The sequence below is a fragment of the Malaclemys terrapin genome, chromosome 6 (assembly GCF_027887155.1).
Source record: "Malaclemys terrapin pileata isolate rMalTer1 chromosome 6, rMalTer1.hap1, whole genome shotgun sequence".
NCBI classification, from domain to species: Eukaryota; Metazoa; Chordata; order Testudines; family Emydidae; genus Malaclemys; species Malaclemys terrapin.
In genome coordinates, this window is record NC_071510.1 from 39,357,683 (window position 1) to 39,383,813 (window position 26,131).

General features: G+C 41.0%; 2 protein-coding genes across 6 annotated transcripts in view; one reads left to right on the forward strand and one right to left on the reverse strand.

The window, feature by feature from the left end:
• Positions 1-3,750: 3,750 nt before the first annotated feature.
• LOC128838854 (uncharacterized) lies at positions 3,751-19,717 on the reverse strand. Of its 5 annotated transcripts, none has more exons than XR_008445289.1 (14): positions 19,638-19,717; positions 17,941-18,017; positions 16,279-16,511; positions 16,042-16,170; positions 14,333-14,419; positions 13,624-13,915; positions 12,380-12,662; positions 11,982-12,218; positions 8,132-8,208; positions 7,301-7,405; positions 6,995-7,206; positions 6,494-6,658; positions 5,294-5,552; positions 3,751-4,766 (listed from the first exon to the last, which is right to left on the reverse strand). XR_008445289.1 is itself a non-coding variant. In XM_054031302.1 (12 exons), the coding sequence occupies exons 2-12, from the start codon at positions 16,503-16,505 to the stop codon at positions 5,429-5,431; spliced, it is 1,938 nt and encodes a 645-aa protein (XP_053887277.1). In that variant the 5' UTR covers positions 16,506-16,511; positions 17,941-18,034; the 3' UTR covers positions 4,900-5,428. The 5 variants fall into 5 exon arrangements, 2 of the variants coding, with proteins under 2 accessions (XP_053887277.1, XP_053887278.1); XR_008445291.1 differs by lacking the exon at positions 19,638-19,717 and adding an exon at positions 19,359-19,437; XR_008445288.1 differs by lacking the exon at positions 19,638-19,717 and adding an exon at positions 19,215-19,299.
• Positions 19,718-19,770: 53 nt separating this feature from the next.
• The window catches only part of PTAR1 (protein prenyltransferase alpha subunit repeat containing 1), a 46,627-nt gene continuing 40,266 nt past the window's right edge, over positions 19,771-26,131 (forward strand). The window contains exon 1 of the mRNA XM_054031304.1: positions 19,771-19,863. Coding sequence (XP_053887279.1) covers positions 19,778-19,863 — 86 coding nt within the window. The 5' untranslated portion in view covers positions 19,771-19,777. The remainder of the gene's footprint in view (positions 19,864-26,131) is intronic.

A 26,131-nucleotide genomic window follows, 5' to 3' on the forward strand; every position in this document is an offset into this window, starting at 1 on the left:
TTTTCTCCATCCCATCATTCCATGGGCTTCCTAGTACATTTTATGCCACTTTTCAACCGACCCTGTAAACTGTGCACCTGCCATCCCTGTCAAAAAGCATGGATCCTGCACTGCTCTCCAGTGTTGTGATGAGCGTTATGAACACAACGCAGCTGATCCTGCAGTATTTCATGAACTGTAAATCTGATGATGACACTGTGGTGTCTGGCCTGCTGTGTGCCATGGTCAGAAACAATTCAAGATTGCTGTTGGCAGGTGGACTGTTGGTTCTGGGTGCGAGAAACAAGCACTGAGTGGTGGGATCGTATCATTATGCAGGTATGGGATGACGATGCTAACATTTCTATCTTTTGGAAGGAACATGAAAATCAAGAGCACATTTGCCATTGAGGCTCTCACAGCTGGGTTTTTGTCCAGCAGTCATTGCGAAACAACTCCATCCAGGTGTACTGCGAGGAATGTGTGTGGCTGAGGGGGCAGCAAGGAAGGCAGTTCTTTAAGGGCTGCAAGGGGAAATGAGCATACAGGTGTTCTGCCTGAAGTTCAATCAGGGACCTCAACATGTCTGTTTGCTCCCTGAGCAGCTTTATCTTCTGCTTCTGCCCATTTCCTATCCTGACTGTCCATTTGCAGTTTTTCATTGATAGCCTCTCTCCATGATCTCTGCTTGCAATCTGAAGCACCTGAGCATTGTAGCAACTCCCGAAAAATGTCTTCTTTACTCCTCTTATTTTCAGGTTTCAGAGTAGCAGCCGTGTTAGTCTGTATCCGCAAAAAGAACAGGAGTACTTGTGGCACCTTAGAGACTAACAAATTTATTAGAGCATAAGCTTTCGTGGACTACAGCCCACTTCTTCAGATGCATAAGCTTTCGTGGACTACAGCCCACTTCTTCGGATGCATATCATCCGAAGAAGTGGGCTGTAGTCCACGAAAGCTTATGCTCTAATAAATTTGTTAGTCTCTAAGGTGCCACAAGTACTCCTGTTCCTCTTATTTTGTCTCCATATCAGATGGAGCCACTCAAGCTGGTGTGCAGGAGGAGACCCTCAAGGGCACACCATGTGACGGGGTAGACTGGCCCCGCACTAGGACCAAGAGGGTTAACCCTTCCCTGCTGACAGAAGAAGCCATGCCCCTGAGGCTCTGCTGGGCATGCGCCAACCGGGAGTCAAGTATAAAAACCTGCAGAGCTGCTCAGTCAGGGCTGGTGGCTGAGGAAGGAGGATGCCCAGTGGAGGCTCCAGCCCAGGAGCAGTTGTGACTCTTACCGGAGAGAGCTGAGGAGCCAGGGACTGGGACCAGAGGCCAGCAGCTGTTGGAACCCCAGGAAGTGCCGGGTGCTGAAGAACCTGGAGCCCCGGATGCCACGGGGACTGCTACATTTGGAGAACCGGTAGGAAGTGACCCAGGGAAGGGAGTGGTATCTCCCACCACTCTGAGGGAAGTGTGTTGTAGTAGGATTCCCCGCTGACCCGTGGCGGATCATGCTGTCACTGACCAAGCCTTGGGTTGGAGCCTGGTAAAGGCGGGTGGGCCTGGGCTCCCCTACTGGGCGTCTCTAAACCCTCCTCCCTTTTTGGTGACAACATAGTTCATCGACCCCTTTTTTACCTCAAGGAGATAGATGAACTCTGGCCGCTGGGCCGCACTATCCTACGAGGGGAAGAGAGTTTAGAGACTTTGGCCATTGGGCCATGCTGCTTTAGGAGCACACTATATGGACTCCGGCCGCAAGGCCGAGTGATCCCCGGGAGGGAAGAGAATTTATAGAGACTCTGGCCATTGGGCCATGCTGCTTTAGGAGCTCACTATAGGGACTCCATCCGCTAGGCTGCATTATCCCACCAGGGGAAGAGGATTTAGAGGGACTCTGGCCATTGGGCCATACAGCTCTGACTACTGGGGAGGTAGTAGAACCAACGTGGATGCAGGGAGACGGGGTTAACCTCATCCCCCCCCTTGAATCGAAGGGATTGAGGAGGTACAAAACTCGCCACACACCTGCCCATGCTAACAAAACAATAGGCAGAGGCCCTTGATCCAAACAAGTTAGAAATACAACTTTCTCACTATCCCTTGGCAGGCACACTGCACAGCAGGAGCCTCAGGAGTTTGGCCTGTGGGGGGAAGTGGGGACAAGATGGGACAATGGGTGTGGGGGTTTTCAGAGGGATATCACTACAAGCACCCAGGGTTACTATTCTGAATACTGGCACCATTTTCCACCAGTGGGAGTGATAGCAGGTGATATCTTGCTCCTGAGGGTAACCAGCATGCAAGGTGAAGCTCCTGAATGGTCAGGCTGAAGAGTGGGTCCATATGCGGCTTGCCTATGTGCTGCTATGGTGCCTGTAGAAGTAATTGCCGATTGATACAGCAAAGTTTCCTACCACAGGTGGAAGAAACAAGGCAGCCCTCCCAAGAAACCTTCAGCAGAGGATTGCAGAATATCTCCAGGAAAGTTTCCTAGAGATCTCTATGGAGGATTCCTGGAACATCCCAGTGTTCATAAACAAACTTTTCCTCAGGGCCCCCTCTGCCTACCTAAACAGGGGAATAAGAAGCCGATACAAACTGTACTGGTGTTGGTTATTTCAATCCTCCTTCTACCCTGATTAAAAAAGCAGAGCATTACCTCATGCCTTTCTGCAGCATCGAAGCACAATGAACAAGGTTACGTTTTAGTCACAGGTAATTTTAATAAGTCACAGCCAGTAAACAAAAATTCACAGCCAGTGACATGTCCATGACTTTTACTAAAAATACCCGTGACTAAAACTTGGGAGGAGGCTGCTGGGGGGGCCCCATGGGTGCTGGAGGCAGGTGGGCAGTGGCCCAGCTCCCCCGCTGGAGTTGGGTTGTGTGTGGTGCGTCCGGCAGGCTCCCTACCTAGCACCATACCGCCCCCACAGCTCCCATTGACTGCCTCCCAACCAATGTCCTGGGTGGAGGCAGTGCGCAGAGTTGCCTGGCCACGCCTCCACCTAGCAGCTGAGCAAGGGGGACGTCACTGCTTCCAGGGAACACCCAGGTAAGCGCTGCCCAGAGCCTGCCTCACCCCTCCCTTGCCTTTTGGTACGTGTGCCTCAGCTCCTTGATCTTTGCATGGCACTGCTGCGTGTCCCTATCATACCCCTTCTCCTCCATGCCACAAGCATGGTATCAAAGTTCCTGCAGCTAGAGCAAAGCTCTGACAGCACAGACTCCTCTCTCCGAAAACCGAGCAGATCCACCACTTCTGGTGTACTCCAAGCAGGAGCATGGTCAGTTGGGCAGATGCTATCTGAGCTGTCTACGCTGAGCAAACTGAAAGAGCAATTTCAAAAATTCCCAGGGCTTTAAAGGGAGAGGGGCACATGCCTGTATACCTGGCTGAAGGGCAGAGTTCAAACTGGTGACCATAGCAATCACAATGGGCACTGTAGGACACCTGCTGGAGACCACTTAGGGCGACATAAGCAACAGCGTGTCTACACTGACACTGCGTCGCTCTACCTACATCACCCTAGGCACCATACCTTGTGGTGAGGTGATTTTATTAGGTTGGTGGAGCAGGAGAGTTCAGGTGGCAGGAGGAACATTGCAGTGTGTACACCTCCATAGTTAGTTCAATGTACCTGCCTTCTGTCAACTTAACTTTGTAGGACAGACGAGCCCTAATACTCAGCACTTAGTATAATATGTACTATATGTAACTAAGAGAAAATAACAGAGTACACAGCAATAATACAGTACAACAAAAGTGTCTGGAGCAACTGTGTCACCTTTGTTACTAAATTGTTGTTGGATAGAAAAATAACCAAAATTAAACTTTTAAAAATGGGATAAAGAATAGGAGCAGTTGTTCAAACCGCACATTGGTACTTGTGCCTCTGAAAATACAGAACAAGGATGTCAATCTTTACCATCATATTCACAGTTTTGAAACCCATGGACATAGCAGAGTACCCTTGCAAAGTGAACTACAGGAGTGGGGCTTTTTTATTTTTATGATTCTATCAATTAACTATCCCCACTGTAAATATTAACATTTCCATGTACTTAATTTTAAAATAATTTTTGTGTTAAATAATACTTTCATACAGGATTTCTGGCATGGTACCAAGAGGACTCAGGTAGATTAAAATATTAGTTAAAGGGAGGTAAGAAAGAAAGAAAGAAAAGACATTCAGTTCCCCAAGGTGGTTTTTTGGTTACTCTAAAGTCTTGAGGATACTTATTTGTACAGATCTCTCAAATTGCCACAGCCCTGCCAAACACTACATTCCAAAGCTCCCATGGGCCCCAGTTAAGCCCAATAAACACACCCTTTCTAGGCTGACCACGCAATCATAGACTCAAGACCCAACTGGAAAGAACATATTTCATATACAGAAAATATGTTAAGTATATGTGTGTACGTGTACTAAAATTTATGAAAGGGGTCACCCTCATATTAGTGCGGCACTAGCTCACAGAAAAATCAAAATGAGAAATGTGCTACCTGAGCATCTCTCCCTCGTGCCCTGCATGAGTAATTTTAAAAACTTAAATAAATCACATTTTGATAAAATTAATGTCATCTATGTACAGAGGCAGATCACATATTTTTAGAGAGACATACAAAATGAAGTACTTAAAACAGAGAATTTAAATCTTGAGAAACTGCCACATTAGAGAAAAGAAATAAATTCCAGACTGCTTCAGTTTTGACACCAAGTCCCTCTGTGACCTTGGACAAGTCACTTAACTCCTTTCTCAGCTTCCCACCAGTAGAATAACACCTAAACCACAAAGGAATTGTAAGGATTAATTACATATTAGTAAAACAATGCAAAGATGAAAACCACTATGTAAATTCATACAGTCATTATCAAATTATTACAATGTTAAAGTAAATGAAATTTGGGCCCAACAGACCTAACAGTATCCTTTTATTTAATGACACTGATTATTTCAAATAAACACAAAAGTTTGTAATCTATGACATTATATAACTCATACTGAAAACAATTTATCATACATAAACATTGTGCTTATCACTTTATCAAAAAGTAGTTTTAGTCTTTGAGAAACGTTGTTCCCAAAATTAAGAAGTTAATGTGTGTGTGTGTGTGTGTGTGTGTGTGTGTGTATGTATATACACACAGGCACACAATTAAAAGGTTAGCAAGTTATTATAACTTGACTATTTAACCAACCCCACCAGAAATGCATATTAATACCAATACAAATAGTTCACTTTCCCCTCCCCAAGAATAAAACGTTAAATAACTATATCCTAAATATAACCTAAATAATCAAGCATTACCATAGGTAATTCCAATAAATATAAGCCTGGAGAAGTTTTTTTTTTCAATTGTGAAAGAAGGCTAATTAGTATAATTCATTTTGCAATCAGTCTTGAAATATTTGGTTTCAGAGGTTTAGCCTTCAGGACCTCTTGCTACATCCCCAAACAGCGTTGAAATATCTCCTCCATTATGTCATCAGTATATACATAATGCTTATTTTCTTTCTTGGGTACCAAGGTCCATCTCCCAGATTTCCTATGGTAAATTCTACGGTATCTATTATAAAAATAAAAAAAAAGAGAGAGGGGGGAATGTTTTATTAGGAGAAAAAATGCTGAATTTAATAAACATCGCATACAAGATAATTATAGAAATACATGGTTTCATCCATCAATATGTATAAATTAAAGGACTCAGTCCTGCAAACTCTACTCACACACTAACTTCTGTGGGGAAATTTGTGTAGTAAAAGGGCTACAAGATCAGCCCCTAAAAGCCTGAAAAAAATGTAATTAGTCTCTATCCTTCTGTTTACAATTGAAGTCAATGGAGCTTCACAAATTTACACTGAGGAAAAGATTAACATTAAGGGATACAAGACAGTATATTTACATATACTCCATTCCCCCTCTCCTCGTATTCATGCTCACATACTCAGCGAGCCCTACGTGCAGTGACTTTTCTGAGACTAACTTTAGGACGTTCTGCAGAGTCAAACGTAATAAAGGTTCTCTATGCTGCAGCTGAGCAATTATCGAGTAAAGGAGTGATTGAGGTGAGCAGGGGATCCAAACACAGCATAAAATTGACCGACAAAGACACCATGTGAGGAACGTGGAAAAGCAACTGGTTGCATTTACTACTACTTTGTAGCTTCTTAGTGAGCATCATAGGTTCATACTAGCTATTACAGGCTGAGACTGTGGCTGAACCATGCACTTTTTGAGCATACTTGTTCAAGTGCTGAATCATCTCTAGCTGTGTGTTCTCTCTCTCTCATGCAAATTATGTAGAATCCTGAACTTTGTATTAACATAAGAAAAAGCCAAATTCTCTTCTGACATAATTCCCCTGAACTCAGCAAGAAATGTGGTCAATAGTACGTGTGTAATGCTGTAGGTAATAATACAATCTCATTTCTTAGCGCAAATGATAATTAACTGCAACTATTGACTAAAAAAAAAAGAAACAATAGATTAGTGCAGTGACAGACTTACATTAACTGATTCTGTTGATTGTGCATGGTTTGCCGGTTCAAATGCATATTGTAATCAATAGCAGCCAAAAAACATCTTGCTCTGTACACTGGATAGGTGTATTCAAATCTTTCGGGAGCATACATATGCACATGCTGCTGAAACTGTTCCAGATCAAATGTGGATCTTTATAAAAATAAATATATGATTTGTTTTTCAGAAACATCTTTAACATTATCAGGAACACACTATATAACTAGCACATAAATATTAATGAAGTGTAGAAAGACTTTTTATTAGCAAGTAACTTTTCCTTTTAAATTACAATTGTTACATTTAAAATTCACTTAGCTTCAACTGTGTTACATGGTTTATTACTACTAAATGAGTTTGAATGATTTAGTATATATGCAAAACTACCTTTTTTGGCACACAGTCTATATTCATTTTTAGTAGGAAGGGAAGAGAATAACTTGGAGGAAACAAAGACAGCCTAACATCCACAATTCAAATTAGTTATACCTAAACTGAAGAAAGTATGGGATGTTTCTCAGAAACTTTTTATCCAAAATTATTCTGCACATTTCAGTGTGAGGTTTGCTTCCCTTTTCTAGCCATTCCTTTTCTCTTTCATCCATTTGAGGACCATGTTTGCACCGTCCCTCAATGATGCCGTTTCCACTAGCCCACTGATGTTCATTGACCACATGATGAACTAAGCCACACCACATTCCCTACAATGTTAAGAAACCATGATAATAAAATGTAATTCACTGCAGTAAAATATTGTATTTGAATAATACAACTTAACTCTAAATTACAACTTACAATAAATTTTTCATATGAATTTGCTTCCTTGCAGCAAAACCAGAAATAATTGACAATATCTGAACACCACTGTAAAAGACGGCGACAATCTTTCTGTCTGCTAGCCTGAAAAATAAAGGCATGCATAACTATTAAAAACAAAATGGCGTGCCTGTGTGTGTGTCCTCTACTTATCTACTGAAATTATATATAGTAAACACTTTCTGTAGGCAGAGAGAGTGTGTGTCTTCCTGTATTCTGTACAGCACCTCCAAATTCTGGCCAATACCATAATATAAACTATCATAATAATAGCACAGCACAGATATTGAAAATATAAGCTTTCCCACATTGCCCAACTGATGTGCCCAATGTAGAAAAAAAACACCTCTAATGATGAGAGATTAGTTCATCTCCAAGCCATTCATTCTTTGCCTGTATACTGAGACTGCGAAAATGGAGGCCGCTTAGGATCAATCATGGTGTTTTTTCTGCTATGGACAATGAGAGGCAGATCCTAAGTTGATGTAAATTGCCATAGCTCCAATTACTTCAGTGGTACTTGAAGTCAATAGAGCCATGACAAGTTACACCAACTGAGGATCTGCCCCATAGAAATTAACTGAGATCATCATAGATAGTTCACAGAGCTGACACATATCCATTAGTGATAGCATTCTATAACTACTGACTTGGGCTGGATTTGAACCTGTTAAAGACTCTATATCTTATTATCAATCCCCTGAGATATTAAGCCAAATATTGTGTTATGAATGTACTATGATCAATTTTATTATACCATTACAAGTAACTACAAAATATATAGTTATTCTGTACTCAGAGAAATGTTACCTCAATTAATTTATTTCCAAGATTTTTGGCACCACCCCATATGTCATATGAATGGATTACACAGGGAAATTTCTTTGCTGTGGATAAAAAAACCCAAACATAATAATTAGATTCATGTTTCATTGCTGTTCAGTTTATTAATAGCACCTGTGTGAAATTAAACATTTTATTTTTTCCAAATTCATTTATCATAATTTTCCCCAAATGCACATTGGCAGAGCATATAAAACATGACTGATTTAAAGCTCAGTGATCACTACAGCAGTTTAACACACCTAGATAATACACAATGTTAAGCACGGAAGCCTGCTGAATACAAATGTCTGATAGCAGAGAAGTATATAATTTTTTAAAAGTACATTTTATAATGCCAGTTAAAATAAAAGCAAATACAATTTAGTTTTCAGTCCTTTTTGGACAGCAATATGAAAATTTAATTGTAAAAAGGACAGTTATTGTATATTGTTTACATAATTATACATAACAGCTCCTGCAACTTACAAGCATCAGTACTCTATCATGATTCAGCACTTCTAGTGATTTTTAGAGGTATCACTGATTTCCACCCACATTAGACACTGTACCCAAAAAATGTAAGATATGTCTACTCTGGAAAAAAAAAGTGCAATATTAATTTGGGTTCTAACAGCAGTGAAGACATGACTTTTTAATAGCTTAAGTTCAAGTCTCTAGGGGAGCCTGAGTTTGAATTTAAGCTTCTAATCCAAATTAAAAAGCCAAGCTGCTGTGCCTTCACTGCTATTTGAACCTGAGTTAGCTAACAAACACACTTTTTTTTTTTTTTTGGGCAGTGTAGGCATATTGACAGAAAAAAGTTAGACCTATTATTCCACTTGGGGATTCTGACAACATCTACAAACCATTTTAAGATATTTTTTCAAGATTTACATCATCAGAACCATTGGATAGATTTTGACTAGGGCTGTCAAGTGATTATAAAAAATTAATCATGATTAATCACTGTTAAACAATAATAGAATACCATTTATTTAAATTTTTTGGATGTTTTCTACATTTTCAAATATACTGATTTCAATTACAATACAGAATACAAAGTGTACATTGCTCACTTTATTTTTTATTACAAATATTTGCACTGTAAAAAAGAAAAATAGTATTTTTAATTCACCTCATACAAGTACTGTAGTGCAATCTCTTATCATGAAAGTTGAACTTACAAATGTAGAATTATGTACAAAAAATAACTGCACTCAAAAATAAAACAATGTTAAACTTTAGAGCCTACAAGTTCAATCAGTCCTACTTCTTTGTTCAGCCAATTGCTCAGACAAAGAAGTTTGTTTACATTTGCAGGAGATAATGCTGCCCGCTTGTTTACAATGTCACTTGAAAGTGAGAACAGGCGTTCTCATGGCACTGTTGTAGCCAGCATCGCAAGATATTTACGTACCAGATGCTGTAAAGATTCATATGTCCCTTCATGCTTCAACCACCATTCCAGAATACATTCTTCCATGCTGATGAGGGGTTCTGCTCAATAACAATCCAAAGCAGTGCGGACTGACACATGTTCATTTTCATCATCTGAGTCAGATGCCACCAACAAAAGGTTGATTTTCTTTTTTGGTGGTTCGGGTTCTGCAATTTCCGCACTGGTGTTGCTCTTTTAAGATTTCAGAAAACATGCTCCACACCTCACCCCTCTCAGATTTTGGAAGGCACTTCAGATTCTTATACCTTGGATCAAGTGCTGTAGCTATCTTGAGAAATCTCACATTGGTACCTTCTTTGCATTTTGTCAAATCTGCAGTGAAAGTGTTCTTAAATTGAACAACATGTGCGGGGTCGTCATCCAAGACTGCCATAACACAAAATATATGGCAGAATGTAGGTAAAACAGAGCAGGAGACACACAATTCTCCCCCAAGGAGTTCAGTCACAAATTTAATTAATGCATTTTTTTTTTTAAACCGAGGACATCGGCATGGAAGCATGTCCTCTGGTATAGTGGCGGAAGCATGAAGAGGCATACAAATGTTTAGCATATCTGGCATGTTAATACCTAGCAATGCCGGCTACAACAGTGCCATGCGAACGCTTGTTCTCATTTTCAGGTGACATTGTAAATAAGAAGCGGGCATCATTAGCTCCCGTAAATGTAAACAAATTGGTTTGTTTTAGTGAGTGGCTGAACAAGAAGTAGGAATGAGTGGACTTGTAGGCTTTAAAGTTTTACATTGTTTTGGTTTTGAGTGCAGTTATGTAACCAAAAAAAATCTACATTTGTAAATTGCACTTTCACAATAGAGATTGCACTATGGTACTTATAAGAAGTGAATTGAAAACTACTATTTCTTTTATCATTTTTACAGTGCAAATATTTGTAATAAAAATAATTATATAAAGTGAGCACTATACCTTTTGTATTCTGTGTTCTAAATGTAATCAAATATTTGAAAAATGTAGAAAAACTTCCAAAATATTTAATAAATGTTAATTGTTTAATTATAATCTATTAAACATTCTATTGTTTAATAGTGCGATTAAAACTGCCATTAATCACAATTAACTTTTTTTTAGTTAATCACGTGAGTTTACTGCAATTAATCGACAGCCCTAATTTTGACCCTTATGTATGGCTTGAAATACATTATACAGTACTTTGTGTTATCTGACTAAGCCGAAATTCTAATTACATAATTAAAGTAATATAGTAGAAAAGTAATACAGAGGTAAGCCTTAAAAGTACACGGTCAACTACAGAGTTTTAAAACTGGTTGAAAATTTTCTGTTAAAAATGTTTTTCAACAGCAAATTGTATTTTTGACTAATTTTTTTTCCTCACAGAAAATTTCAATTTTTCGGCTGAAAACCAAAATATCTTGATTTAGGAATGCTCCTACAGTACCTCCTTGGAGATGTACTTTGGTTGCCTCATGTCCCCATTCTCTTGTATGGGCCACGCTTTCAGCCAGACCACACAATGCACCATGGCCAGAGACTCCTATGATACAATACACCCACTTTTTCTCTCCAAGTAGGAAGACCTCAGTACACCATATGATGATGAATGGTCTGACTATGGGTATATAGAGGAGAATGAGAACTTGAGGAGCCCAAACTACAGCTCTCATGAGACAGTGCAGCAGCATTTTTAATTTTCTGCCAAAAATCAAAAGTTTCTATAGAAAGCCTCCTCATTTTTCAACCAGCTCCAGCAAAACCTTTTTAGAAACTTGAAAGTGAAGTGTCTTTCCTTACTGATTATGTCCTTCCTATCTGGCAAATATTGATTCTTCCTACCTTGTATATTTAAGAGACTGACATTAAAATGCTGTTTTTTATTTATTTCCTTGTTTATGCGCTAGTATCACTGATTAGTTCAGCAGTGCTTTGTGAACAGTGTTAAGTCCAAATGCTGGAAATCCTTTCAGTTTTATGGAAGTCAATGGGACTACTTGTGCGAGTAATAATTACTTATTTGTTAAAGCAAAATCTGGGCTGCTAGAACCAAACTCTCTCTTCAGATAGCTATGGGCAATTCCAACTGACATCACTGGGAGTTGCACTCCCAGTTCTGAGGGAAGAAATTTGACCTCCAGGTAGTAAACGACTGGAAGCCAATAGTGGACAGCAACATTAGTAAACATTCTTTTTGCGTTAGTCACACAAAAAATGGAACCACAGTTTTAATTCTTCAGAGACTCGTATAATGGATTTCTTTTTAAAAATACAAACTGAAAATCCAATGGATATTTTCAAAGAGATGATTTTTCAGGGAAGTCAAATGTTGGGCCTAAACTAACAGTATGCCTTGAACTTACAGAATTTTGTAGAGCCTTAGTAAAAAGTTAAGAGTGATAATTACTTATCAAAGCAGAGATTTGAGTGTGTGAATCAGTAACCACTTCTTTGACCATTAGCTGTTCATCCAACAACTTTTGTAATCCTCTTCGAAAGGCTTCCTTCTCCATAAATGGGGAGTTCAGTTGCGTTTTGCGTTTATCCACTATTTCAATAGCTAAAATTTGTTTAGTTTCTAAATCCATGAATGAGTATACACAATACTGTGCAGAGTGGCCAGGGCCATCCATGCGTCCATCTCCTGCACATTAAGAATTAAATAGAAAAGTTTTATTCTGAGAGAAATAAAATCGAGGTTACCTATTTTAATAAATGTAGTAAGAATATTTTTTAAAAAAAATCAAGGAACAAATTTGGATGAGGTATCCAAAAAACAATTAAGTTTTGTAATGCTTTATTTACCCATAATGACTACTTCCTTCCCATGTAATTCCTCCAAAATGTGTTGCTTCATACGACACCAGAAGGATTCTATAGTTGGAACAATAAAGTGACGTTGCATTCTGAAGAATGTACTTGCACTTACGAATGTCAACTTCATAAAGTTTGCCATTTGTGAAATTTTTCCAAAATTGTTTCCTGACAGTATGATTGCAGCAGATAAAGCAAGGTCTCCTGCATGCGTCTGTCCTTTTACCAAGGGTTGAGAAGACCATTCAAATGCTATATGTCCTGCACTACATTTCTAGACGTGTTGAATATTAAGCAAAAGAATAAAACAAAAAGAAATAAGTGAGGCCGTGTACTTATTGTTTGCATTTTAACAAGCCATAAAACTAAAAATTAGATCTAGAATTTTATGGATAGTTTTAAGGAGCACTTTTAATTAAAAAAAACAACAACACACTGATAACCAAGTAGCTTACATATATTACTATCAACTCCTTAAAAATGAAAGAATTTTAGAAATCCGTTGAACTCATTACTATTTATGCTTTTTATTTACTGTTTACATGTCTCTCAACTGGAACAATGGAAAAAAAAAAATCAATGAATTCATTTAGCTTCTTGTATACAGTCACCTTCACTTTCCAGTTCTTAGTGTTGCAACACCAGGGTTTCAAAGAGACTGCAGGAACAATATTTGCTTATTTCATTTTTTTTCTTCTGGAAATATTTTTTATTGGTCTTCAGTTTTTTGAAAGCTTGACTTTACAATATATACATTTTGGACCCTATTTAAGTATGTCCACTCAATGACAGGATATGATATGTGATAAAATAAAAGACATAGAAAAGCTCACATCAGAAAACCTAGGGACTTATCCTGCACATCTTTACTCACGTAAGTAGTCCTTACTCATCTGAGTAATTCCATTGGGCTCAACATGATTACTTGAGCAAGTGAGAACTATTGACTAAATTAGGATATGCAGAAACAGGCCCGAGGATATTAAAAATAAACACTGAGGTCTCACTCCTGCAATTAGACTCATGTGAGCTGACCTTTGTGGAAGTAATTAATTTCAAAGGGATACTGTGCAGGAGGCATGGGGTTTCATTTAAATCAGTGAAACTCCACAGGGCTTTGCACATGTTGATCTGATTGCAGGATCAGGACCATAGAAAATTAAACTACTATTAACATATTGAGAATTAGTTAGCGAGAGAGAGAGAGAGAGACATTTACAAGGTATATTACTCACCCATATCAAATGCACACAAGAGGAAACAGGCTGTACAGAAATATCAACTTCACCAGCACAAAACATACATTTTGGTATAACAATTTTTTTGGCTAGTTGAAGAAGGCATCGTTCGTAAACAATGTGAATTTTTTCATGAGAAATATCCTGGGTGTCATCCAAAGTCATATCACGAGTTGTCTCCTCAAAGGTTTCTATAAAGTCACCTTGTGACCCATCATCACATTCATCTGTTATACCCAATATATCCTCTGCTATAGACACATTTTTCAAGTGTTTAACTGAAGAAAAACTAAACAAATAGAGACAATTAGAATGCATTATAAATATAACACATGAATTAAGACACACTGAGTAATTTAGACCCTGAAAAAATTTGGGTTCAGGTGTTGCTGTTTTTTAAAAAAAGGTAAATATAGAAGGGAAAAAAAGATTTTAGAAAGCCTTATATGAATTAGTTTTTTTAATTTAAATAGGAACAGATTAAAACACTACCCTGCAGAGCTTCAGTGCATGAGAATTAGAAAGCGAAAATTATTATGAGTCAGACCAGTCTAAGTCACTAACAAGCTGTGTAACATTTACAATTAAGCAAACAACTTAGATGGATGGTAAATAGTATATATGACTGATTTATTTAGTACTTTCAGTTTTAATACACTGTTATACCAAATATAGCAACAATATAGTATCTTAAAATACTACTTACCTTTTAGAAAGGTCATATTCATTATCAATAGTACACTCTTCCCCTGAACTGTCTGTAGATTCATCCTCTAAATCTTCACATAGCAATCTGTTAAATAAACGTAGCCAAAAGAAGCAACATTTAATGTAGTGTATCTTTGGAAATAAAATTCTATGTTCCTGAGGTTCTTCACCCTGTAGCAAACCATGGATATACCATATAATCAAGATGCAAGTTTCTCAGCTACTTACATCATCTCATTATATATAAAGCAAACCATCCAAAAAACCCACCATGCCTTCAGATGGGAAACATTGGACCTCTGCAATGCAAATTGTACAACACTGAACTTTTAGTATAGACATTTCCATAGTGAATTCACACATGATTTTAAAGTTTTGGACAAAAGAACTGTACACAGTAAGTTAATGCACAAAAGAGGTCCCGTTCATAAATACTTTTAAGGATAGGAGGGTCAATCACTGAAAAGTGAGTAAATTATAATCCATTAATTGGACAAAACTATTTATTCCGATCTCTTTTGCGCTGAATGTAAATGTGCTATTGCCCAGTGTACTTATAACCTCTCCTTTAAATTTCATTGTCTTATTTGAAAATTAAAATTAGCATATAGAATATTTATGGACTTCCATACAGTTAACTTAAATTTGTAAAATATTATGTAAAATTCCTAATATAATCATAGAAATGTAGGTCTGGAAGGCACCATAAGAGGTCATCTTGCCCATCCCCTGGTGCTAAGGCAGGACTAATATCACATTATCCAGAATTACATGAGTCATAGAAGGCAAAGTCCTTCTCATGCAAAATGTCCTACTGAGTTGAGGCCTGACTGCAAAGGATGGAGCAATCTCTACTTTCTTGGAAGACACAGCAGAATGGACTAATTATCTAAGATCAAGGATGGAATTCCAGGCAGGCCTGGTGACCTTCTGTGACATTTTGCTAGGGAGGTGATGGAGAAGGGAGAGTTACGGAGAGATTAGAGATGTGGGAGAGAAGAAAAAGGACTCTAATGTTCAGTACTTATGGAATTATTTGTATCTTCACAGTGCTGTATAAATCTTTATCCATAGGCTGCATTAGTACAAATTAGGGACTCAGACTTGCAAGCTGCTGAGCTCCCTCAACTTACAAGGAAATTGACAGGACTCATCGTACAACTTAGTTTGCTCAGTGTCTTGAAGGACTAAGATCCTAATTCCAACCACTCACACATACATCAACCTAGCTTTGGCCCACAATAGAGAAGCCCCATAAGAGGGGTAGCACTATGGCCTAGAGCAGGGGTTCCCAAACTTGGTTCAGGGCAAGCCCCTGGTGGGCTGTGAGACACTTTGGTTACCTGAGCATCCACAGGTCCAGCCGCTCGCAGTTTCCCGTGGCTGCTGTTCACCAGTCCCGGCCAATGGGAGCTACGGGAAGCAGCGCAGGCCAGGACATTGCTTCCTGCAGCTCCCATTGGCCAGGAACAGCTAACCACAGCCACTGGGAGCTGTGAGCAGCCGTACCTGCGGACGCTCAGGTAAACAAAGGGTCTCGCGGCCCACCAGGGGCTTACCCTGAACGAGCCCCAAACCAAGTTTGGGAACCCGTGGCCTAGAGGAATGATCACATGAATGGGAGTTATTTCACTGACAACTGTTTTTTATTTTTACACAATTTAATGGAAAAAAACAGAAAAAAAATAAAAAAATATTTTAAGTCACCTTTCAGTGCCTGCTGTTAAAGAGGTCTCTGGCACATCCTCTCCTGCATTTAATGTTGAGTTTCCATCCGCTTCCTGTATTTTCACTTTTGATTCCTTGCACACATCTCGGTTTTCATAATTGTCATATCTAGAATACAAAATAAGATGAAAGTATCAAAAAGAAACCAATCAGAATAAAATTCATATTTCTCTTTAGATAATGATATTTAATATATAGGACATTTGAATGACTTACAAGTCCAGCAAAAACTTGGCAACTTCAGCATGTGAGAAGACATTAAGTGTTTCCCTAAGTGACATCCATCTTCCTATCTGTTCTCTTATACATATCCTTGATTGAGCCCTTTTTCTCTCTAGACTCTTTCTCCTCCTCTTTTTCTCTAATGGGGAATATATGGTAGGTCTACCAGGTCGCCTTGGTGGTGGTGACGGTGAGGATGAAGAGGATGATGACGACGACATTGCAAGCTTTCAAATGATAAAGCGGACTAAAGTTTAATTTAATAATAACATTCAATTTTAGTCATTACAGACTACATAAGAGTAGTAAGTTATAATTTTTGGAAAATGACAACAAAATACAATAGGTTTGTGGTGTAGTGTTAAGGTTAAAATCTTCATTTATAGCCAAGTTTTATCCTCGGATAAGTGAGCATAACCCCTTCTGAAGTCCATGGGAGATATACATGTATATTGGAGGGCACAGTTTAGCCCTTATGTTTTAGGTATTAGATTGGATATTAGAATAACAAATGTATAAATTGCTAGTTTTACATATAAATGAACAAGTGCACATTAACATGACTGTTGCTTGTTTGTATGTCAAATTAAAGAACTGAAGGGAAGGGAAAAAACAGTTAATTATTTTAAAACAACAGTAACCAAAGATTTGAATGTAAAGCATATTAAGCTGTGCTAAAAGTTCTTATGTGCACATTACACCTAATGCCTCTGTCCTGTAAATACTTATGCACTTGTTTAAACTTTAACTTGAAGTCAATGGGATTATTCACACATGCTTAACTTAAAGCGTGTGTTTGCAGGATCAGGTCCTGGCATTTAAGAATATTTTTGGAGTTCCAAAATAGGGTAGCCCATCATGCTAGTGTCTGTGTGTATGCATGACCTGTATGAGTTACTGACTTGAGTGAGCAACTGGACTGGCCATTGAACATCAGCAGAAAAGGAAGGAAATTAAATTTAGTCACAAGCGATCTCAACTCCAAGTGGACAATGCAGTCAACATTGTATATCAAGTGTGAAACTCATTCAAGTGCTACCATACCAGGGCCCAAATGTTCTCTCTCAGGATCTGAATAACTCTAAATACAATGAGTTACTTGCATCCTGCAGCAGAAGGATGGCTTGGAATGTAACACAGCTCAAGGCAACGAGAAGATAAATAACTAGGAAGTGAAAATGAACCATATTAAAAAGCAAATGTATATGCCTTTTATATTAATATTAATGAAATATTCTCAAATTCAGACAATGACAACACTTAAGCCTAAGATTTTTTGAGAGGCAATAAAAAGTAGGCTGAAACATGACATCTGGTAGGCCTGTGGTAGTGTAGGTTTGCTTGTTTATTGGGTGGTTTTTGTTTGCCTACGGAAATTATTTTCGCCAATGAGAATCTTGGAGTAAAGAAAGTTTGTCTGTGACTACTTATTAAGAATCCCAGAACTCACACTATTTGGCTGTTTTGTGATAATATTTTTTACTTATGTATACCAAACTGGTTTTTCTGGTTTGTGTTTTGGATAATGGTTTGTATTTTTGAGACATTTTTAAAAATGTAGGCTTTAGGTTTAGGATATGTTTTATTATAATGTTTTAGGTATTCAACATCACTTTCATGCATGAAATTTATAATATTTTTCAACATTGTACTTACAGAGAAGATGGATTGTATGGGAGCTGCATGCAAAGTGACCACAGGTAAAGTAATGCTTAGTGTTATTTACACCATACCTTGAACAGAAAAAAAAAAAAAAAAAAAAGGCATAAAATATTTTTAAAGTACAATTTTTTTTAAAAGAACAGAGATAAAACCCCATCAAAAATCCCACCCCTCTAATATTTAATGGACAGGGTGAGCAAGACGAGAGTTTAAATTCTGAGTCTGTCATGCACAGAACAGGTCCAACAGTAATGTTGCCTTCTGGTGATGTCTGCCATAGCAAAATATATTAAGATTCTAACCTGTAAAAATTATCAGGTTTTCTCTTTTTCCATAAAACTGCTAGTATTTTCATTATATTTTACTACTGCAACCAATTGATTCCTTCCTTGAGTAAATATCATTGTGATGCCAATATAAGCTGTTGACACAAAATCATGTGATCCGCAATCCAATCATTTCTCTCACTATAGCCCACAGAGAAGTAAACAAAAGGCACTCGTTTGTTTCTATTACATCCCAATAAAATGTTTCATATTTTCCAAGTTAAGAATAATATAGGAAAATAAACTTCTTCATCAAACTTTAAAAAAAATTGAAAGATTGCAAACATTATTTGATCTATTTGGTACCCTAAGTAAGATTTTAAAGTGGCAGATTTACCTAGATCAGGGGTTCTCAAACATCATTGCACCACAACCTCCTTCTGACAACAAAAATTACTACATGACCCAAGGGGAATGGGAGAACAGGACCAAAGCCTGAGCCTGCCTGAGCCGAAAGCCAAAGCCTGATCATCAGTTCCAGGTGGGGGAACCTGTAACCTGAACCTCACCATGGGCTTCAGCCCGCAGTGGTGGGGCTGGGCTTCAGTCCCAGCAAGTCTAAGGCCAGCCCTGGCGACCCCATTAAAACCAGGTGGTGACCCACTTTTGGGTCCTGACCCACAGTTTGAGAACCACTGAGTAGCTATTTAAAAGAACTCTCAACTAGAAGCATCATCAGGACCATTTAAAGTCAGCAAAATAGGCAGACCAGCCAAGTCATATTTTGAACTAATTGTAAGGGCATTTTCAGAGGGGTCTCACTTTAGCGATGAAGATGTTTATATAGCTATGATTTCCCCCGAATCGCCTTTAAACAGCTTGGGAAAGAAGACCCAAAATCACAAGCCTGCGTGTGAAACAAAAACCAGCACGCACGAAGCAAGCGTTACAAGAGTCGGGGGGCCTGCTGCAAACGCTTATGTTTGTGCTCATTAACCTTACCCACGCGAGCTAGCCCGCTGATTTAAATGGGACTACTCATGTTTGCAAACATAAGCACATAGATGTTTGCAGCGCAAGGGCTGCAGGGTGCGCCGCACCCCTCCTTCGGAGGACACATGGGATTTGGTTTTAAATTGTCTGTACAAGCTACTATTAGGCCGCATCCTCTCAGGTAACCGTCTCCTCCGGATCCCCGCGTCAAGCCGCCACATCCCTTGTCTGTGCGGTTGCAGTATCAGGCTGGTGCAAGGGCGAGCTCCACCCCAGACACGCTAGGCACACCCGGGGGAGGCCCGCAGGCTCAGGAGGTTGGCAGAAGAGCCCAGGCGGTTCCGCGGCTCTTTTAAAGCCTGGTTGCTCTGATTACGGCCGTTGGAGCGCGGAGGCGACGGCGCGCGGGGGAGAAGGGCGGAGGGGGGTAACCTGACTGAGCGCGGCGAGCCTGCCTGTCCCGCCGCCCGGCCCGGGTGGCCGCCGTTGCCAGGGAGCGGTTCGTTCCTCCTCGCTGGGCCGCCGACCCGGAAGCGCTTTAGCCCAGCCTCGCTCGGTGGCGGGGGCCGAAGATGGCCGAGTCCCCGGAGGAGGTGGCGGTGCTGGTGCAGCGGGTGGTGAAGGACCTGAACAACGCCTTCAAGCGGAACCCCCACATGTGAGTGCGGCTTGGGGACTCGCCGGGCTGCGGGGGAGAGGGGCGGCCGCCGGGCTCCAGCTTCCCGGGGCTAAGCGGAGACGCCGGCGCCGACTTAGTCTCCGCTTGTCCCGTGCGGGGCAGGGGCAGCAGTATCCTCAACTCTGGGGCCGCTGCCTCCCCGGCCGGGGACAGCGCCCTCAGCAAAGGTGGGGTGAGCCGCCCCTCTCGCCAGCCCCTCGCCCCGGCGTGGGACGAGCATCCCTGGCTGGGACAAACCAGCCGGTGAGACTTTCCCTGCTCCAGCATCTTCTCAGCGAGGGGCGCTGAGCGCTTCACAGACACCCTTGCTGACGCCTCTCCCCACCCCCGCCAGGGAGGTGATCCGAGCACGGCAGCTGGGGAAAGTGGGCTCCAGAGGGGTAAGGACCCGACTCCAGTAGTCCCTGTCTCGCCCAAGGTCGCACAGATGAAGTCAGGTGTGGCTGGCCTCTGGATCTGTTGACTTCCCGAGGCGCCGGCCTTAATTAGGTTAACTTCTTTCGCAGTCATGTAAACTTGGCTTATGGCATCAGTTTCGACATACCTGAGGTCGGTAAGGTTAAAGGGACACTGTCCGGTTATTATTCTGATGGCTTTCCTAAGCTCAGTTATTAAAAACATCTCTGATTACTGAAACAGGACAAATTATAAATATTTAATTTTTGTGTCACTATTTATGCTTTTTGATTTTTATTTATTTGCTCACCTTGGATAGTAGAGAATTATCTCTTTGTTCTGGGTTTGTGTGTGGCTCTTACATACCATGATAATAGGCACCATATAAAAATCCTAGATCTTTCCACTGTTGTTTTTTAATCTGTTGGATTTATAAGGTCTGTTGGACTGTTTCACCCCAGTATTGCACATTATTTGTAAACGCAATATGGGAGAATTTATTTGTGTATTAAGAGGGGAAAAGTCTTTCACTGAATGGAGATATTATATATATATAGAGAGAGAGAGAATGTAAATGCATGGAAACATTCCTTTTAATGTTAGATAATGTTAAAGAAAACTAAATTTTGAAATGACTGTGCCTCCTTGAGGCCCCAATCCTGTAATGGACTCTACCTGGCTCAGGGGTCCACTCACATAGCATTTATAGTAGGATTGGGGCAGAAGCTCTGTGTAGCTCAAAAGCCAGTCTCTTTTGCCAACAGAAATTGGTCCAGTAAAAGATACTACCTCACGCTCCTTGTCTCTCCAGTGTCCTGGGACCAGTATGGCTACAATAACTCTCCTCTAGGTGACAGAAATCCTTAGGATTACATAAATGTGGCTAGCTGCCTTGGCAGGTAGCCAGGCTTTAAAACATAGCATATGAGTGCTGTCAGAAATAAGCCTTTTTAAAACTAGATTTAGCCATACACTTTCCCTCTAGGGTTGTGCGGCATAATGCACAGTAAACAGTCAATGTTTGTATGCAGCCTAAAGAAGGGTTTTTGCTTCTTTTCACATTCTACGCTGTCAAAACTCCCTTTGATTTCGGTGGTAGCAGACTCAAACACTTTTTCGTTAAGATGTGCTGCTGTTGCTGTCTGCCTTCATGGCGAAAAGTAGGTTAGAAGTAAAAGTTTGTGCGCCTTGATACTGACCTAACATAGCATGCTTAAGTGTGATTCCCTGCAGGTCAGGGTAGATACTTATTGGTGGGACAGTGTGGGAAAGCTGCTGCTGTTATAACTGTTCTATAGAAAAACAAGGGACTTCTGTGCCCAAGACTGTCAAGCTGGGCTTCTTAAGGTGAACATAGGCACTGGCTGACATGGTTCACAGTTGTCCCTCAAAGCGTACCCCTTCTGCCATGAGAAGGAGACCCTAGCACATGCTTACCTCCAGTCTGCAGCCCAACTTCTGACTCCTCCAGAACCTTCTGCTGAGATTCTGGTTTCCTTTTTCTTCGCATCTCTGGGTACTCCATCCGTGGCCCCACCAAGTCATAAGACCTCAGTTCAACCTTGGCACTGGCCAAAATAACTCCCTGGACTAATGGATGGGTGATGCTCAACAGGGTGGGTGATCAGTGATTGTGGGATCTTCTTTCTTTTCATACCCTTTTCACACATTTGGGCAGAGTTCCTCTGGACAGTGTCCACCAACTCCTTCACAGAGCAGTGGCACTGTCCAGGGTTCTCTGCTTCATGACCCCATCTGGTACTCTTCTTTTGAACCTTTGATCCTTACGCAGTTGAGTGGATGGGCCCTTCATCCTGGGTAGGTCAACACCCACCCTCTTGAGAATTCAGGTAGGCTTCTTGGGCACTAAATTCACTAAGACAATAAAAAGTAAAGTTCTAAGCTGAATGTAAAACGGAGTTGTTGTCTCTCATATTGGGTTTTTAGTTAATTAGGAGGAAAAGGTGTTTGGTGTTTTTGTTTTGTTTTTTTAAGGCAAACTTACTTTTTATTTCTTAAGTAATTAAAAATCCAACCTAAGACTCATGTTGACTTGTCTTGCTGAGTCAGCCTCTTTTTTTTTTTTTTTTTACTGAAATATAACAGTCTCCGCATATTATGTTCTATTCTTGAGCATCTGTATAACTTGTAAAATGTATTGCAAAATTTCTTTGGCTCCAGACATACGAACACTTAAACTTGTGTATGACATTACTCACAAGTAGTTCCATTGACGCCAAATGAGGTTTCTCTCATCAGCAAAATTATGCATACACTTAAGTGTTTGTAAGACTAGGGCCTTAGTTTTTACAAAGAGGTGTCCTGTCCAGCAATCTTGGTGATGTAGGGCAGTGGTTTTCAAACTGCTGGAACGCGGAATGTAAGACACTGGGTCACAGCGGCTCTGGTCAGCGCTGCCGAAAGGGCCGTTAAAAGTCCCGTCGGCGGTGCTGCCCGGCTAAGGCAGGCTAGTTCCTACCTGTTCTGACACTATGCTGTGCCCCAGAAGCGGCCAGCAGCAGGTCTGACTCCTGGGGAGCAGAGGGGGGGCACGGGGCTCCATGTGCTGCCTGAGCACAGGCTCTGCACTCCCATTGGCTGGTGCCTGCGGGCGAGAGCCGCGCGGAGCCGCTTGCGCCCCTCCACCCAGGAGCCGGACGTGCTGCTGGCCACTTCTAGGGTGCAGCGCGGTCTGCGGTGTCAGGACAGGCAGGAAGCCTGCCTTAGCACCCCCTCTGTGCTGCTGACCAGGAGCCTCCTGAGGTAACCCCGTGCCCCAATTCCTAGCCCTGAGCCCCCCCAAACCTGGAGCCCGTTCATGCACCCCTAATCCCTGGCCCCCTCCTGCACCTCAGCCCTGAGGCCCTCCCACAGCCCAAACCCCTCATCCCCCCCAGCTCCGTTTGGTTGCAGGTATCAACAATTTTCTTCAGTGGTTTTCAAACTTTTTTTCTGGCGACAGTTGATGATGGGTGAAGAGGAATACCTTTTCTGTCCTAGAGAGTTGGGAACTATCCTTGTCTTAATTTTGCTCTCCTGTTTTGGCTTTGTTAATGTGATGTCCAACTGAAGTCTTGACCACTTTTTTTTTCTAGGCAAAATTCATTTTCAGTATTTGGCTTGTGGTCATGCACTGGAATGGAACTCAGGAGATCTGGGTGCTATTGTTGGCTCTGCCACAGACTTCTTATGTGACCTTGCTCAATTCAGTTTATCTCTGTTGTCTGGGTTCCCCACCTATTAAATGGTGTAATAGTACTTCCTTTGTCTGTCTTCTATAGTTAGATTAATAGAATCAGAGGGTTGGAAGGGACTGCAAGGATCATCTAGTCTGACCCCCTGCCAAGATGCAAAACTTGTTGTGTCTAAACTAGAGGTCTTCAATCTGTGGAGTGCCCTTCCTCAACTCCCCCCCCCCCCCCCCCCCGAGGAGCATGGAGTAATGTTTGAGGGGGCGAGGTTGGGGCCCAGACCAGCCCACACAAGGGAAAGGAAGGGAGTGTTAACCCCGTGCCTGGGGACCCAGTTGCCAGCCTCATTACACCTGTCCACATCCCCCCCCTCTCCTGGAGCTGTGGCCTGGCTCCTTGCGGAGGTGGGGTATACAGGGATAAGGGGGGACGCAAGGTAAAAGGTTTGGGGACCACTGATCTAATCCATCCAAGACAGATGGCTATCCAGCCTCCTTTTGAAAACCTCCAGTTAAGGTGCTTCCACAACCTCCAGAAGCAATCTGTTCCATTGTCCTATTCTTACGGTTAGAAAGTTTTTAGTGAGATTTAATCTAAATCTGCTAGGCTGTAGTTTAAACCCATTGCCTCTTGTCCTTCCTTCTATGGCAAGAGAAAATAACTTTTCTCCATCTTTTTTATGGCAGCCTTTCAAGTATTTGAAGACTGCTGTCATGTCCCCACCTTAATCTCCTCTTTTTCCATACTAAACGTACCCAGTTCCTTCAGTCGTTGCTCATATGGCTTGTGTTCCATCCCTTTGGTCATCTTTCCAGCTTCTCTACCACCGTTCTATATAGTGGTGACCAAAATTGGACACAGTACTCCAGCTGAGGCCTAACCAGCACAGAGTAGAGCGGTACTATCACTTCCTGTGACTTGCTTGCTGTGTCTCTGTTAATGCAACCTAAGATTGTAAAGTCTAAAATGAAGACACAGGTATAATTTGTGAAGTCACTTTTTAAAAACAAACAAACAAAGGCAAAAATAGTTAAAACTTAAAAATTGGACGGTAACAGGCTGTGAACCCAGAGATAGTGGAACCTAGTGATATTCTAACAAAGAGCTCACAACCTTTAATGGGCAGCAGGTTTAAAATAAATAAAAAGAAGTTCCTCTTCACACAGTGCACAGTCAACCTGTGGAAACTCCTTGCCTGAGGAGGTTGTGAAGGCTAGGATTATAACAGGATTTAAAAGAGAACTAGATAAATTCATGGACGTTAAGTCCATTAATGGCTATTAGCTAGGAAGGGTAAGAATGGTGTCCCTAGCCTCTGTTTGTCAGAGAGTGGAGATGGATAGCAGGAGAGAGATCACTTACCTGTTAGGTTCACTCCCTCTGGGACACCTGGCATTGGCCACTGTCGGTAGACAGGAGACTAGGCAGGATGACCTTTAGTCTGACCCGGTATGGCCGTTCTTATGTAACCTTGCTTATAGCTGTTTCCATTGCTTCACGCTGAGCTCAGGTCTACAAAAAGTTAAGTTGACCCAGCTATGTCTTTTTGGGTGTGAAAAATCCATGCCCCCTGAGCAACATGGTTAAGCCAGCCTAATTCCTGGTGTAGACAGGTTCACAGAATTCTTCCATAATTTAGCCCTGTCTACCACCTCATGGGGAGATAGATTAACTATATTGACAGGACAATCCCTCCCACTGTTGTAGTAAGTGTCTATGCGTAACTGTAGCGTTTCAAGGGAAGGCAGTGTTTTTTTTTGTTTTTTTTTTTTTTTTAGAGATGGAGGATCTATGATTTAAAAAACTTCTTTGCAAATGATTTAATAGCTGATTAAAAACACTGTGGATTTTAGTAATGTCCAACTTGCCTTGTAGTTATGAAGAGCATTCAACTCATCACATTGAGATAGATGGGAGTTACTCAAGCATTCATTTATTCTTTTAAACTCTAAAACAGAAGAAAGTCTCCTATTTCCACAATTAAACAAATACAATGGATTAATGAAAAGAGACCCTAGTTTCACTGCTTGCCTGCCCGGAGGCTGCCCAATCAGAGAGCCAAGAAGCCTGGGCGGCTGGCCTCTGCTCCCAGCTGGGAGCAAGGAGCAGAGACCCTGGGGGGGCAGTTGGGCTCCCAACAGTAAGATGTGCTCTTATTGCCCCTGTTCAGTTGGTGGAAGCGCTCCTGCTGAGGATGCACATCGCTGACAGAAGGAGGATAGTATGGACATCAGCCACTGCAATAATTACTGCAGTGGCCCTAATATGGGTCGACTTAGGGCTGTAGTGTAGACATTCCCAAACTCTGGATATCCCTTCCAATATTTAAAACTTGCTATAATCTACAATAACACTCAGCTGCTTAAATTGATGGCAGTTTAGTCTACTTGCCTTCCAAAACACAATTTCAGACTTACCACAAGTTAGAAGAATTAATGTAGCTCGTATAGTTATTGGATAAACTGATTTTAGATTGAACTGTAATTTTATTCAGTTCTTTATACTTCCATCCGTATATTTTACACATTTATTTGCTGGTCTGCATTCTAAACTTGGTATGTCTCATACTCGCTTATTCATCCGTAAACAAGCCCTACCTGTTTGTTGTTAAATACAGTATATAAAGTAGTCTTGCAATTCTGTTTGATGAATGTGTTTTG